This window comes from Corvus moneduloides, chromosome 2, assembly GCF_009650955.1.
Source record: "Corvus moneduloides isolate bCorMon1 chromosome 2, bCorMon1.pri, whole genome shotgun sequence".
NCBI classification, from domain to species: domain Eukaryota; kingdom Metazoa; phylum Chordata; class Aves; order Passeriformes; family Corvidae; genus Corvus; species Corvus moneduloides.
Window position 1 is genome coordinate 123,083,933 of NC_045477.1, and position 16,428 is coordinate 123,100,360.

At 51.7% G+C, this 16,428-nt stretch overlaps 1 protein-coding gene across 1 annotated transcript; it reads right to left on the reverse strand.

Annotated features, from left to right (window-relative positions):
• Nucleotides 1–10,613: 10,613 nt before the first annotated feature.
• On the reverse strand, nt 10,614–14,255 carry LOC116440446 (olfactory receptor 52B2-like). Its single transcript, XM_032101286.1, has 2 exons — nt 14,165–14,255; nt 10,614–11,716 (listed from the first exon to the last, which is right to left on the reverse strand). The coding sequence occupies exon 2, from the start codon at nt 11,708–11,710 to the stop codon at nt 10,754–10,756; it is 957 nt and encodes a 318-aa protein (XP_031957177.1). The 5' UTR covers nt 11,711–11,716; nt 14,165–14,255; the 3' UTR covers nt 10,614–10,753.
• Between the last annotated feature and the right edge of the window lie 2,173 nt (nt 14,256–16,428).

Below are 16,428 nucleotides of genomic sequence, written 5' to 3' on the forward strand. Positions count from 1 at the left end.
AAGCTTCTCCCTGCTTCTGCTGACAATCCCCAGCCCGACTGTCAGAGCCAGTTACACCCAACACCCAGGTCTTCGAATCTGGCTCAAATGTGACTGTCCCCTCTGCAAAACAACTGGCACTCATCACTCCAGGAAGAGAAACATGCTCTGGGACTTCCCAGTCCAGCTTGTGTCACAGAACAATCTAGAAGGGTTAGAATTTCCAGGAAGAGCAAAGATCTTGGTTTCCAAAGTGGGAATGTGGTTAAAGAGAAACACTTGGGAACAATGTGAATGGGTCCTGTTTCGAGATTTGTTTTTCACCTTGTGCCAGGTGCCATCTGGGGTTTTCCTGAAGGGAGCCGAGGGAGTGGAAGGTGTTCCCCCCTGCCCATGGTAGAGGGATGGAACTGGTTCACAGAATCAGAATAGCCTGAGCTGGAAGGACCATCCAGGATCCCCCACAGGATCACCCAGTCCCACCCCTGGCCCTGCCCAGACACCCCAACAATCCCAGCCTGGGCATCCCTGGCAGCGGTGTCCAAACGCTCCTGGAGCTCTGGCAGCCTCGGGGCCGTGCCCATTCCCTGGGGAGCCTGCGCAGTGCCCAGCAGCCTCTGGGGGAAGAACCTTTTCCTTCTAGTAGATAATCCTTAAGGTCACTTCCAACCCAAACCATTTTATGGTTCTGTGATTCACCACAGGTAGACCTCTGTAATCTGCAGGTGACAGGGACCCCGAGGAGGCTCAGCAGCTCCTCAGCATCCACACAATCGTCCCCCTCCCGCGTGTCTGACACCCAGGACAGCCTGGGGGAGTGAAAGGAAGGCCTGTGGGGCTGTGCAAGGGGTGAGTGGACACAAGCTCCCTGCCCTGCACAGTGCCAGGGATGCCACAGCAGGACCCTGGCGACACAGGGCACGTGTCCTGCAAGGAGGGAGCTCTGCAGGTGTGCATCCAGCACAGGTGGGGCTGGCACAGGTGGGGCTGGCACAGGTGGGGCTGAGCCGCCTCCAGGCAGCGGTCGGGCGGTGCCACGCGGAGTCGGTGCAGGCAGGGAACGGCCCCGAGGAGCGGCAGCGCTCAGGCGCCCTGAGCTGTCACATTCCCTCCATCCGTCTGTGCAGCACTTGCTCTCAGGTGCAAAGACACGTGAGCCAAGGACGAGAGGGCTCAGGGGGATAGAAATCTGAATTTTTCATCCAGTTTCAGTCGTAAGGTTCACTCCTTCCTCTGCACAAGGGATGAGATGTTTGTTCACACTAAACCCGAACGCTCTCCTTGTTCCCAGTGCTGCAAACCCCAAAGCCCAGCGGCCACTTTAATTCCCCTCCGTGTTTGGATCCAGCAGCTCCCTGATTCCCCTGCAGAGCTCAAAGCCAACCCACAGGAGGATTTGCCTGGGGTAATTTTGTTTTCCATCCCGCTTCCAGCACCATGGGAGTCCCAGGGTCAAAAAGCACCTTGCTTTGGAGCCCATGTCAGCACCCGCAGGTGTGTGTTCCGCAGAGGTGATGTTTAACCACAGGAAGAAGTTAGTGGAAACATCAGGAACGTGCTGAATTCTCCAGATTCAGGGTTTTTAGAATTCAACTGACTAATGCTTTGGCAAATGCTTTGGAGAAAAACAATTCAATTCAGCAGATGTCAACGGTCAGAGAGACCACACAGGGTAATGTCCAGTCTAGAAAGGTTCCTGACATATCCCAGAAGTGGTTTCTGCCTGTTTCCCTGCATCACTGTGAGCTATGGGCCACTGCAAAACAATATCAGAAGTGTCTTTGGATGGAGATCCAGGGCTTATGTGCAGGAAGGGAATGCTCAAAGAAATATTTTAGGAATAGTTAAGTAGTAGCATTTTAATAATTCTCAGTGATTTCTCCCAGATCTGATTGGTCTCCACACCAGAAATGGTGGGTTTGTACAGGTTGTCCAGGTAAACATGTCCAGGAACGTGGTGCCCAAAATGAGGGGTCAGAGAGGAGCCAGCAGCTGCTGAGCAGGAGGGGACTGGGATGGGGGGTCAGCGATGGCCTGGGGAGGCTGTTGGGGCTGGGGGGACACCAGCAGCACGGAGGGGAGGTGTACATGGAAGAGCACATCCTTGGACTTGCTGGGACAGCAGACAGAGAGCTGGGGGGACACCACTCTGACCATGGCTCTCTTCCCGTGGCCTCTGTAGCCTTCGAGTCCCCAAACTCTATTGCCCGGCAGACAGGGGGTCACTGCTGCCCCATGGCTGCCACCGACCGAGCTGTCACTGTTGGACTGGTGCTGTCACCAGCTCCAGCTGGGCTGCTGAAACACGGGGCAGGATGGATCCCACAGTCTGCTCCAGCATTTGACCTCCATGTGGCTGCAATCAGCCCTTTGGGTACCTCATCCCTGGATCTCCCCCCCTCCCTGTCCTTCCAATACCCCTTTCCCACTGCTGACCCTTCTCCTGAGGCTTCCTCTGTCAGCTCTGCAGAGTCCCACAGGACTCAGATATCCCGAATCCTCACCTCTGTCCTGTCCCTCTTTGTCTCAGCCATAAAGGCCAGGCTGCTCCTCTCCAGAGCCGAGCTGGAGTTTCCTAATGGCCCATCAATGAGTGGCTGAAGAGTTTTAGGCTTTGCTGTTGTTCCCATTAGCTACCAGACCTGTATTGCATCTCTCACAGTTACTTTCTCTTTCCCTTAAGCCCCAAAAGTCTTGATCTGACAAGTCAATGAAGCAGATGCTCTCACCTTCCATTTGTCCTCTTGGGGAGCAGAAGGATTTTGGAAGCAGGCAACAAACACAAGCAGTAAGTGTAAAATAATTTCCGTAAAGGAAGATGTGGGTGAACCCAGAGTCTCCAGGCTGGAAGAGGAATGACTGGAGCGTGGAGAAGGGCTCTGTGGCATCCTGGGTGGCTGGAAGAGGACACCCAGGTCCAATTGCTTGCTCTCCCTTAATGCAAGAACTAAGCTGCATTAAATAAAATAGCAGGTGGCAAGTTTAAAACCAATGACAGGAGGAGTTTTTCCCTCAACAGGATTAAGCTTTGGAACATTTTGTCAGAGCAAACTGCAAACGCCAAAAGTCTGCAGAGGCTTCACCAAGTGGTGAGAGAAATCCACAGGAAATACAAATCTATCAAAGAATGTTCCCCATGAAACAGATCTCCTGGCTCAGGAAGCACCAGAGGCTCAGATCGATGGAAGCTGCCAGAGAAGTGACTCCCCCACGGGCTCTCCATGTGCTTTTCCCTACCTGAACACTGCCGAGGCCACAGCACCAGCCAGCGGGAGCACAGGGCTCCCTGGGGGCTCTTCAACTCACCAGCGGTGACACTGATGCCTTTTCCTGGTCTTAAAATCAAGAGTGAGACACGGTTAGAAGGGGAAAAGGGATTTTACCTTGGTATCTCTTTTAAGGATCCTTAGGTGCACTACGTGCAGTTTGAATGCACCTCCATGCGCACCGCAATGCCCACCCCAAAAGATCTGGTGTAGCATTATAGGTCTTACTAATTACTAATCTATCAAAAATTCCCCAAGGAGAGGCTCGAATGAGCCCCGCTCCCCAAGGAACCTTCCCCTGGATGGTTCTATCTTAGTTTACAAAATGTGTTCTGGAGAGGACCTTGGGGTCTGGGGCACACTGACCCCTAACTACGAAGCTTCTAAAATGTTTCATCTCCCAGCTTAACGAACAAGGCCAAGAATGTAGGCAAAAAGCACTGAGAATACAGGAGCTGTAAAAAGCTGTAACAGGGGTATAAAAGAAAAGGCAAAAAATCATCATGGCATCAACACCACCTCCATGCCAGAGCCAGGAGAGTGCGAGAAGCTGCATGGAGGGGGCTCCAGCCCTGTGGATCATCACTGAGTGTGAGGTGGCAGCACACTGGGCAGGGAGAGCCCATGGAGCCAGGAGGGTGGGAGTCCTTCATCATCATCTTCACCCAACCATGGAGAAACAACTTCTGAGCTGCTGCATCCTCCCTCTTGACAGGAGGAAGTTCTGCCTCAGGAGCTGCTGGTCCATAGTGGTCCTGGTGCCAGAAGGTACCTAGGCCCTGTGAAGCGTCATTTAAAATGCTGCTTATTAGATCTAACACCCTAAAAAATGAGAGGGCAGTACAGATACCCTGATGTCCTTCCAGATGCTGGGAGCCCCAAGTTCTGCTGGGACGTAGCTTTCTTATGGAATCATAGAATCGTGGGATCCTTAAGGCTGGAAAAGATCTCTGCGATCATCGAGTCCAACCATCAACCCAGCACCACCACCACAGTCACCACCACATGTCCCCAGGTGCCACATCCACATGTTTTTTTGAGCACTTCCAGGGATGTGACTCCACCACTGTCCCGGGAAGCTGTGCCAGGGCTGGACAACCCTTTCCATGAAGAAATTCCAGATTGCAGCTGATCAGAGCAGTTCTACACACAAGCCTCGCCTGGCCATGACACATTAATGCACTCTAAATACCACAAAACACCCGGAACAGTGACCAGGGACAGCTCTGCCCACCCCAGGTTCAGCTCTCAACACGCAGCATTAAGAGCATCACCCAACTGCAGCCGCCCTTCCACCCACACACAGCCAAAGCCAGGCCTCAACAGACCCCCTGACCACTTGTTTTAGTGGCCATTTGTGTTTTGGTGAGTTGGGCTTGGACTTCCTCACCACAGCCCAAACTGAGCCACAGCCATGCAGATTTTGGGACATTTCCAAAACACCAGGGCAGTGCCATGGAGGTCCCATCTGGGACATTTCCAAAACACAGGGCAGTGCCATGGAGGTCCCTTCTGGGACATTTCCAAAACACCAGGGCAGTGTCATGAGGTTTTGTCACTCAGGGGCACTTGCAGAGCCTGATGTCACTGCTGAGAGGTTTCGCTGATGGGACTCAAGGGCAAAGTATGGAAAGAGTGTTTAGTCCCTTCTCTCTATTCTAATTAACACGTTAATTCATGTGGGGTTTGTTCCTAGTTACAGGAGAGTTAGAAAACATTAGATCTGGAACGGATCGCTGTGATGTGTTCTGACATCCTGCGTCGCATTTCCAGAGGAATTTCGTGACCCATTTACCCACCAAACCCCTGCAATGGGCTTCAGGCAAGGCGTGCGTCTCCAAGAAACTTCTGTCCTCAGCTTCAGGGTTCCAAAAAACAAAGAATTTGTCATCTGATTTTTTTCATTTTCAGATTTGCCAACCAGCAGTGTCTCATTTCATCCCATTTCTGTGTAACTCTGCAGTCACTGAGTGACATTAGGCTTGGGGGTGGTACTGGAGAGTCATCACAGCCACCACACAAGACTGGGGACAAGTTTTAGATCAATTCAGCTTTTCTTTTAACTCTCACATTGTCTGAACTCACTAAGTCAGTCTCTCTCTGCACTTTTTCTCTCTGCTGGTATCTTAGGTGAAATTTGCATTCATTTTTTTCATATTCTTTTTTAATTTTAACTTTATTTTCAATTTTTTGCATTTTTTTCTCAAGATATTATTCGATCCTTATCTATCAGATGAACAGTTACAAGTTCTTTGGATCAGAACTTTCATGTTTACTGTGAAAAAAACTCATCCTCAGTACATTCTGAGTCATTCACCATCTCAAGACAAAATCAGGATCAGAGGAGCTGCAAAAGTCCAACTCACTGCTGGATGGACACATGGGCTTTAATCATGACTCTCAAATAGTAGTATTTTAAAAAAAGACCAATATTGCTGTGGGGAATTTCTAAATATTGAGGCAGCTGATAAATTTACTAATTCCTTGGAGTTTTGCCTAAATTTGTCTCTTGCTCATGGATATTTTATCCCAGAGACACCAGTGAAAATGGTAAAATAGTCAGTGGAGTGTTCATTATCCACTGCTGTGGACTTGAGCAATTTATGAAATAAAATATGATGGTAATAATGAAATATAGAGATATGTGTACATCTGCTCTCTACTTCAGGGGCAGCACAGGGACTTTCTGACAGTTGAGAAGGTTGTACTGGGCAGTTCCCAGTCAGGATTGTCAGGGATAGAAATTTAAAATGGAAAACAAGTTTTTATAGTTGGAACCTGTTATGTCCTTGCAAGTAAACAGCTTCCAGCCTGAAGAAGGAGCTCTGGGTACCCAAGTCTTGTATTTCCAAGGTCTGAGGTCCCACCCACATGAGGAAGAACTTTTCCTTTCTTTTCCAACAGAATTTTCCCCTATCGCAGCTCTTCCACCCACCCTCTTGTCTTCTCACCTCAGATGAGTCTGACTCCATCTTTTCCCTGGATTCTCTTTCAGGAATTGACAGACTTAATTGGACACTGCTTTTGGGTTCTTTTCTGCTGGTCAGAAGCCCCAGTTGCACCATCCACCCAACCTTCTTGTGGTCCCACCTGGACTTGCTTACAGTTTATCTTCTCATGCCTGGAAGGATCCAGAACCAGACAACGCCTTCCAGATGTGGCCGCTGATCCAGAGGTGAAACCTCTTCCCTTGAGCTGGTGGTGGCACTGTCCCCTAGCCCCATCTCCAGCTGGGACACACCGAGGAACCGTGTCCTACCTGCTGCCCTCCAGGCCCTTCCAGCCCGTCCCAGTCCAGGAGCTGCTCTGCCCCACGGGCAGGAATCTGCAGGGAACCGGAGCAGCGTCAGACCCTGCGAGGCTCCCCAGGGCGGGAGGGGCTGAGCCCAGCCACGGCTCGGGCAGCTCTTCTGGAAGGACGCTGTTATTCCAGGTGTCTCTTAGACACGCAGACACGTCTTAGTCACAGTGACTCACACTGGATACAGGGACAAAGGTGAGCGAATCTTAATTCTGGAAGAAACGGTTCATTAGCATAAGATCATTTTTATTGCTGTCATGAAAAGAGGGCTCATAGAAAAGCAGGAGAGTGTCTTTTTACACAGGCCTGGAATGCCAGAAACAAGGGGCAACGGTTTCAAACTGAGAGAGCAGAGATTTAGATGGATATTGGAAAGAAACTCTAACCTGGGAGGGTGGGCAGGCCCTGGCACAGGGTGCCCAGAGCAGCTGGGGCTGCCCCTGGATCCCTGGCAGTGTCCAAGGCCAGGCTGGACATTGGGGCTTGGAGCAGCCTGGGACAGTGGGAGGTGTCCCTGCTATGGCAGGGGTGGAATGGGATGAGCTTTGAGGTCACTTCAAACCCAAACCAGTCTGGGATTCTGTGTTGCCTCAAAAGAATGCAACAGGGTCTATTTCAGTGTGTGTTCACTCTCTCTTGCACCCAGCCTGGGAGGTCCAGTAAGGTCCATTGCATGGAAGCCAGTGGAATGAAAGGCTTGGCCCCTGGGGTCCATCAAACACCACTGAAAATGCCTGTCTAAAATGTGAAAGCCAGCACATCCTTAACCGGTGAGTTCCAGGCATAAAGGGGAAACCTCTCAAGCTCCTGCTGCCAGCTCAACTAAATTGGTGTTGAAATGAAGGACGTGTGGCTGCTTCCCTCACACAGGCCTCTGAAGGGTCACGAGTGAAGCCCTCTCTGTTAGACTAAGGCATCACAGAATCATGGAACTATTGATATCAGAATATCCCTCTGAGACCATCAAGTCCAACTCTTCCCCAGCACTGCCAAGACCACCACTGACCGTGTCCCCAAGTGCCACATCCACAGGGCTGGGAAATCCCCCCAAGGATGCGATTCCACAGCCTGTGCCAGCGCTGAGCAGCCCATTCAGTGATGAAGCCTTCTCTAACACCAACCCTAAACCTCTGACACAACTTGAGGCCATTTCCTCTCATCCCTGTTCCCTGGAAGAAGAGACCAACACCTTGAGAACCTGTTCCTGTGTTGCCTGCCCTGCGTGTGCCCTGGAAGATGAACTGAGCTGGGGCAGGGCTTCGCTGGGCCAAGCTCTGATTTCCACAGGCTGATGCAAACCTGGCTTTGGTTAGCCCTGGCCCAGAGCTGGGAGCAGGTTGCTCACACGCTGCACCACACAAGAAAACTGAAGCACAGCTGGGGCTTGGCAACTACTAAAGAAAAGATTTAAGGACTGAGTACAAACAGGGTGTGTGTGGTTTGTGCTTGTGCCGGCTCAGGAGCTGCCCCTGTAGAGCAGGATTGCCTTCCCACAGCGAAGCCTCTCGCTGAGGGTCTGGGACTGGCATCCCCTGAGGCATCCATAGATCAAATTAAGGCTGAGGATTTGAGTTCACTGCAGTCTTGATCCCTCTCGATCCAAGCCCTGGCAGGGTTGAGGGGGAAGTGGATTTGCATTAATTTGCTGCAAGAGCATTGGTGACCCCGGCCCCTGGTGACATTTCATAACGCTGCTCCGTAGGTCAGCCTCTGTGGGGTCCCACCAGGGAGGCCCCCCAGGCCACCCCGTATTCACTCACTCTGAACCTGCGGGGATCATTCCTGCCGAGCTGCCTGGCCAGGGACATGTTGTGCTGGCAGTGAGAGCACTAGCTGAATTTAAAGGGGTTTATTGATCAGCAAGGTGGTGTTCACTCAGTTCTCCACACACCCCAGAAAATCACTCCTTTCTTCTTCCCAAAGGGATCAATGTTCATGACAGGACACACATCGCTAAGACAAACCTACAGCAAAACATCAGCCCGGGTTTGACACACCCACAAAGATGTATTGTGCTTTAGAGGCAGATAGCAGAGCTTCAGTATAACTTAAACCCAAATGAAGAGTTCATAGAATCAGAGAATGGTTGGGGTTGAAAGGGGGTGTAGAAATCATCTCTGACCTAATGCAACTCAAACACTGGAAACCAAAGCAAAACTTAGATTTGTTTCTTACCTCAGAACTCTATAGAATCAGTGATTCCTGGCAAAAAGAAATGCAGAGGTCTGTTTTACAGGGAAATGGTGAAATGCTGTAAAGGTGCTGGTTTTAAATGTTGTAGCATCAGTTTCCATCTTCCTGTCAGCTTTTGTGACTGTGCTAGAATTTTTCAAGGTCAAGAGCAAATTGAAACTTGACAGGGTTTGAAACTGAGAGAGTTGGGTTTGTTTTTAAATCTGGGATAGGTAGCAAAACAAGGAATCTCTCTCTGCATTCCTGCTTCGCCCTCCAGCACCTTTCTCATTTTCAAGGCACCATTTTGGTGACAGTGTTCTCCACCATGGACATCACTGCACCAGCAATTCCCATCTTTAACCCTATTGGTTTTGGGGTGGAAGTGAGGCACATCATGAACAGTGATCCCTGCACTGAGGGGGCGAAACTGCCGAGGTCTCTGATTGCAACTGAACGTCTAGAAAATGAGACTTTTACCATTAAAAAAACCTGAATCCATTTAGCTTCTAAAATTAGGGTTGATATACCTTAGGCAAATCACTGAACTCATGTTTGCTGCTCAGAATGAGAATAAATACCACTCAAAATGGGAATAAATACGGCTTCTGTCCCTCTGCCTTCATAAACGGGCAGGTCTGTGGACTCTGCAAAGCCTCTGGGTTTCCCATTGGGTGAGTGCGTGGATGAATTTCGACTGGAACATTAAGTTGCTGCCATTAAACAAGCGATAAAGTGATGACCAATTAAATTGCTGTAGAGAAAGCAATGAATTATACATGTGGCTGCCACTGGAACCAGCCGTGGCTGAAGGCCTTGGAGGCTGGTGTCAGCCTTCTGATGTCTCCCAGCCAGCTTTGATCAGGCAGCATAGGTCATCCTTTTTACTTTTAATTTCTTCCCAAAACAGCAATCCCATGTGTTCCCTCCAAGCAACAAGAAATGACGTCGAGCTACTGAAAGAAAATTCTTGTGTTCCATCTCAGAATGGCATTCGATTTTTTTTGGGCTATTTTTAGAGAGAGTAACGTGCTCGGTCACACGGCTCCCTGCACCAGGCTGCTCCGAGACTCTCGGCAGCCCTGCCCAGTGCGGCAGCTCTGCTCTGGGGGATGTTGCTCTGATGCCTCCAGTTGCTGTTCCAAACTGATGCCCAAGAGATTTTTAAGCTCCAGGAAAGCAGCTACTCTGGAGCAAGAGCATTCTTAGGGTTCGATAACAACAATTTGTTTCAATGCCATTCTGTGATGCTTTTGAGGATGATTTTTCACTGACATGTTTACTCGAAGTAAGGTCAAGTGATACAGTTAAGGAATAAAGACAGCCCCAGAATGCTGAAGTGCAACACCTGCTTTTATTTCTGTATTATTCCTTTTGGAGATTTTTCAATACCATGAATTTTAATGAAGAATAAATCTCTAAGATGAATTTCATTATACATGTGTCATTCAGAAGAACACACTCATTATACATCTTTCCACCTGACTCCAGAGAACACAGCTGAGATGGAGATTTATTGTCACACCACAGTGGAATTCCACCTACCTGCTCCTCGTAGGGGATTTACATGGGAAGTTTCAGCTGAATATGAGGAAAAACTCTTTTACTGTGTGGGTGACCGAGCACTGGAACAGCTGCCCAAGGAGGTTGGGCATCTCCTTCCCTGGAGATGTTCAAAATCCACCCACATGATCCTGTGTAACCTGTTCTGGATGAACCTGCTTGAGCAGGAGGGTTGGATGAGCTGATCTCTGGAGGTCCCTTTCCACCCCAGCTACTCTGGGATTTTGGGATTTCCCAAAGGTGACATACCTGGGGTAGTTTCTCACTTTGATCACTCTCCTTCCATTGCCAGTCAGAGATGCTGATTTTTGCCTTTATCTTGCATTTTGCACAAACCTGGGGACAGTGGTGTGAGGATGTTGGGTGTTCAGTATTTGACTGGGGAAGCAGAAGACTTGGGGACGTTGCCTGAAAGAGAATTTGGGGCGGGGAGTTTGGAGTCCCATTTAGGTGTCCATCATTTTCACTCTCATCATCTCAGCAGGTGGCTCTTGGGGCAGACGAACACCTTCACAACCTTGTCCCTGATCTGCTGTGTTCTCACCCCGTACACGATGGGGTTCAGCAGTGGCGGGAACAGCACGTACAGGTTGGCCAGCAGGATGTGGACCGTGGGGGGGATGTTCCGACCGAAGCGTTGCGTTAGAGCAGTGAAAACGGCGGGGATGTAGAACAGGAACAGCACACAGACATGAGAGCTGCAAGTGTGGAAAGCCTTGTGGCGGGCAGACCTGGACAGGAGCCTGGACAGTGCCAGAAGGATGAAGCCGTAGGAGACAGCGATGAGGACCAGGTCCAGCATGACCACAGTGAAAGGCACCATGAGGCCGTACCAGATGTTGACGGAGATGTCGGCGCAGGCCAGGCGGGCGATGCCGATGTGCTCGCAGTAGGTGTGCGGGATGACGTTGTGCCCGCAGAATGGCAGCCGCCTCAGGAGGAAAATGCAGGGGAAAATGATGCAGAAACTCCTCAGCAAAGCTGCCAGCCTTGTTTTGGCCACAGCTGATGGGGTCAGCACCACCCCGTACCGCAGCGGGAAGCAGATGGCAACAAAGCGGTCCAAGGCCATCACCAACAGGATCATCGACTCCGCCGAGCAGGTGAAGTGCAGGAAGAACATCTGGGTCAGGCAGGCGCCAAAGGAGATCTCCCCGGCTCGGAACCAGAACAGAGCCAGCATCTTGGGCACTGCCGTGGTGGAGAGCATGAGGTCGGCAATGGCCAGCATGGACAGGAAGAGGTACATGGGCTGGTGGAGGCTGTGCTCGGTCCATATGGTGAACAGCAGGACAACATTTCCCAGCAGGGCTGCCAGGTACATTGAGCAGAATGGGATCGAGATCCAGACGTGCAACTGCTCCATGCCTGGGATCCCAGTCAGGATGAACGTGGCTGGTGTCGAGCCGGTCAGATTGAACGGGGACATGTTCACCTGAAAGCAAAGACAGAAGACACTACAGAACGTTATTTTAGGTGCTTGAGCTCTTCCAGCAGCACCAAATGCCACGTGTCACCTGCTCTGGTCTGCAAAGAGCCACAGCCAGAGGTGCAACCCCAGTGTACAAACCCCGTGGTCTGCACTGCACTGCAAGCTGTCCCCACACTCCTGCTACGGTAAAAGGCAACGCCCAGATTTCCTCCTCACTTGATTTTAACACAACATTTCTGCATTTTTCTTCCAGTGCTTCCACTGCGAGCAGAGTGACTGGAGACAGTATTATTGCACGAATACTGTGATTTTTCTGTGTTCTGTGAGCCCAGAGTAGAAGGAAGAAGTCAGGTGATGAGAGAGGAGTGGTCAAGCGTTTGCAGGGATGAACAAGATGTTCTCAGGCACTAAGAATGGAGAGTTCTAGGGGCCCCTGGACTCACACTAGAGTAGAGAACAAAAGAACTCCGGGTTTGAAGTTGGCTGCTCATGTTCCTTGTCTCCAAACTTCTCTCCCTCCCCTTTTAGCTCTGAGACCAAATTCAATTTGCTTTGCAGCATTTTCCAGAGCAAATCTAGCAGAACTAAAATTTAACCAGGCACTTGGAAAAGACCTTTGTGTCAGAGGAAAACCTATGTGAGATGGAATTCTCCCTCCAGCCAAAGGAAGGGATGTGCTGCTGCCCTGGAGAGGCCTGAAGAGCCCTAGAGGCTGAATCAGAGCCAGAGTCACACACAAAAAGAATGGGATATAACTGTTATCAGCAGCTTCTGCATTAACACTCAAGTCTTAAATCTCAAAACTCAAACCATAAGGAATTAGCCATAATGCAGGAGGAAGTGGTAAGTGCTGAAAAACTGTGGTCTTGTTGCACACGAAAATATTGACTCTGTGCATGAAAAAGCCACTGTATCTTCAGCAACAGGTTGGATTCCCTGTTCACACTCAATTTCACGTCTAAAATAACCTGAACCAAGAGAGTCCAAAAGCCTGGTCCAGAGGAACACAGTATGGCAGTGGATTGTCTTTAAAAATAAAATTGATCAAAATAATAACTGATTCTATAATAATGATAATGAGAAGTATTATATAAAAATAACTACTATTCTCTAATATTAACAACCCATTTTGTAATTTTTTAAAAGCAGTTCAGTATAAATATTGCATGAAACAAAAACGGATGTGAGGTGTTAAGACAGAAGGTATTACTAGTGCTGGAAGCTGGCAGCTGTGCTGCCATGCCAACAGCTCGGCCTCTCTGGCACAGTGCGAATGGTAAACTGCAAATAAACAGGGATCCAGCGGGAATCGCAGAGCACTCAGGAGCTCTGCACCAAAGGAGTCCCTGAGCATCAGATCCCTTCCTCCACGGTCTATCAGATCCTGTCCTCCGTGACCCATCCTCACTACAAAACTCTGTTAGTACAGTTTTTAATGCAGCTGTAGGGATGCAGCTCACACAGCTTTGCCCGAGCAGCTCCTTGGATTCTTCTTCCCTAAAATCTTTCCATTTTAATTTAAACTAAAAGCAGTTACCTAAAACACAAACCCCATCCCTCGCGAGCTGCCCCGGGGTCACAGGAAGCTCGCAGAGCTGTGTGGGACCGCTGCAGGAGCGCTTTGGTGCCGCATCCATGGGGCAGCCTCCCCCCGGACACCCGGCCTTCAGGAGGGAGGTCCGGGAAACAAAACGGCGGTGCAGGACGGAGGATTCACGGGCATTCCGGCTCTCCTCACGAGAGACCGAAATCGCAGGCGCGTTTCCCTTGCACGGAGGGAGCGAGCGGGCGATGCTGGGGCGGCCCCACGCGGGTGCCCAACGCCGACATCGCCCCCCGAGCATCGCCCCGTGCGTGGGGTCACTCCTGCCTGTCCCTGCTGCCCGGCCACCTCCAGCCCGGCACCGCCAGCTGTCAGGGACACCTTGTCCCCGTCAGGGCACGGCTGCTCTCGCCGCTCGGGAGGGAGGGCTTTTCCCGTGGCTATTGTTAACGGGGAATTTGGCAGCTCTGCGCCAGCCTCCCAGCACTCCAGAAATCGGTCTGGCCCCAAATCCACCCACAAACAGCTCACCAGCTCCCTGGCCTGGGGAGGAAGGGGGCCCGGCTGCGCTGCAGGCGGGGGCGGTGGGAGCACCGGTACCTCCGCGGGATCCCGGCGGACGGGGAGCGGACCGGGAGCGGACGGGGAGCGGACCGGGAGCGGACGGGGAGCGGACCAGGAGCGGACGGGGAGCGGACCAGGAGCGGACCGGGAGGCTCCCTGCCCCGCTCGGCAGCTCCAGACGCCCTGGGGTGCCGTCCCCCGCCCCTGCAGCCCCACCTGGCCCCGCACACGAGCAGGCGGCTCTTGCCGCAGATGCGCCAGCGGGTTCCTGCCGGCTCCGTGTCACCCCAGCCCACCGAGGGCACCTCCTGTCCCCGGGACCCCACGGCACCGGCGGGACGCACCCCAGGCTACGGCAAGGCACAGCCAGACTTTGGGAAAACAGGCTGGCGCGAGGAGTCCTACAAACCATTCTGATATGGGAAGTGCCCAGCAGCCGGGCGTGCACGGGATGCGTTCTGCGAACAACAGAGCGCATCCCTATAAATAGCAATCCCTGATTTGAATAATTACTGTTGTGCAGATCTCTCTTGGTGATTAATTTGGTAAAAGGAATTTGGAAGAGTTTACCCACGGGAATGCGAGAGGAGGTCTGTGGGCTGGGCTGCTCCAGGGGATGGGAGGAAGAGTTCGGGGCTTAGGATCCCTCCTTGGATTGACGGGAGCAGGGTGGCATCCCTGCCCATGGCCGGGCAGTGAAACAAGACGACATTCAGGGTGCCTCCCAAACCCAAACCGTTCTGTGATATGATTCCATTAATGCCCAGACCCTGTGCCCTGGGTCAGTGCGTGACCACCCCTCCCTCCAGCCCCCAGGAATCTCACCATGCTCACTGTTGGAACCCCTCCATCTGCAGGAAGGATTTCCGGCAGGCTGGGTCATTCCAGCACTAATGAAGCTCCAGCCACCTGCAGTGGGGTGCCACCCCCAATGGAGAAACACAGGAAGATTTTGACCATAATAAAGCCAATTACTCCACAGGAGCAGTGGTGGTGCTCAGCATCCAACACCCCTGAAGCCCCAAGGCAGGAGTGCCACCCTGCCGAGTCTGGGTTAGGATTGCAGGTATTACAGGAATCATGGAATCATGGAGTGGGTTGGGCTGAAATGGACCTTAAAGCTCATCTCTTTCCACTCTCCTGCCATGGCAGGGACACCTCCCACTGTCCCAGTCTGCTCCAAGCCCCAATGTCCAGCCTGGCCTTGGACACTGCCAGGGATCCAGGGGCAGCCCCAGCTGCTCTGGGCACCCTGTGCCAGGGCCTGCCCACCCTCCCAGGGAAGAGTTTGCTCCCAACATCAAACCTCTTTTGGTGTAAAACCATTCCCTTTGCCCTGTCTCTCTCTGCCCCTGTAAAAAGTCACTCTCCACTTGGACTGCTAATCCAAATAAATCCAAAATACGAGGTGGTGCCTGGCTGTGTGGCACTCAGGGCTGGCACAGGGGGCCCAGAGAGCTGCAGGATCACTGCTGCAGAGCTATCAGTGAACAGTTCGTGTTCTCCAGGGGAGCGCTGGGCAGATGATATCTGCCGTTCTGGCCAGGTTAGAAACGTGCCTGGAACTGCCCGAGGCTGCTGCCTCTGCCAGGGAAGGAGCCGGTGCCAGGGAACATGGGTGGACACTGGAGCTCAGCCATTGTACAAAGGAACAGATGGAAAGGTCCAGCCTTCAATTTGCAGAGGTTCCCAGGCGACCTCAGCTGTGGGGCAGAGGAGAACCATGACTTGGGAAGTACAGGCTCAGGGAACTCCAGGACCATTTCTGCTTGAGACAACCTCCCCACCCAGCCACTTGCAATCTGCCATGGCCAAGTCCCCTGAAAACCCCCAGGGACCCTCCCTTTCTGCTTCAGACCCTTCTTTCCTGGTTCAGTGAACACCCCCATCCTGCCAAGTTTGCTTCAGGGATGTAAAACACCCTGAAACTCCCCACCCCAGCCAGCCTTTGGGTCTTTCTGGGGTTCCGCTGCCAGCCCTGCACCTGGGCTCAACTCCTCTCCTCTGATGGGCTCCCAGCAATGGCAGATTTCGGCAGCATCCATGTTCAATTCCCTGTTCCCAGAGCAGACACACTCCAGCACCGTCAGCAGAACAAATATTTACCCAGCTGAGAAAAACTGTGTTTGTTTCAAAAGAAAACCAAAAGGAGGCAAATGTGTCTCAGCATCCCATGGTTCATTTCTTGTTTGTGTGCTGCATGGAAAGAAGTCTTCAGGTCCCCAGGTTGCTGCTCAATTTCATCTGCAAAATCTGCAAACCAGTGTTCACAGAGGGATCAGAAAAACCCAGGTGCAGACCCAAACCGCCCCATTTGTTTAGACTTAGGCTCACAACTTTCAGGATATTTGATGCTGACATCAATTTTCTAAATTGCAGAAGTTTTCTTTCCATCAGAAATCTCCTGATCAGTTCACAGAGAGCCTGGCTCATATCTCCGACTCGAGGCCCTGACAGCTCCCAAAGGATGGGGTGGTGCCTGTTCCCTGAGTGTGCCAGGAGCCAGTGCTCCCAAAGCCCCAGCACGTGTTCGCAGCCCCAGAGCTGCTCTGCACTTGTCTGTTTGGGCAGAACCCACTGCCACACACAGCCAGGATGGTACTCCAAT

What these genes read in the sequence shown, in the direction of transcription:
- LOC116440446 (XM_032101286.1), bottom strand. Translation starts at nt 11,710, where the DNA reads ATGTCCCCGTTCAATCTGACCGGCTCGACACCAGCCACGTTCATCCTG.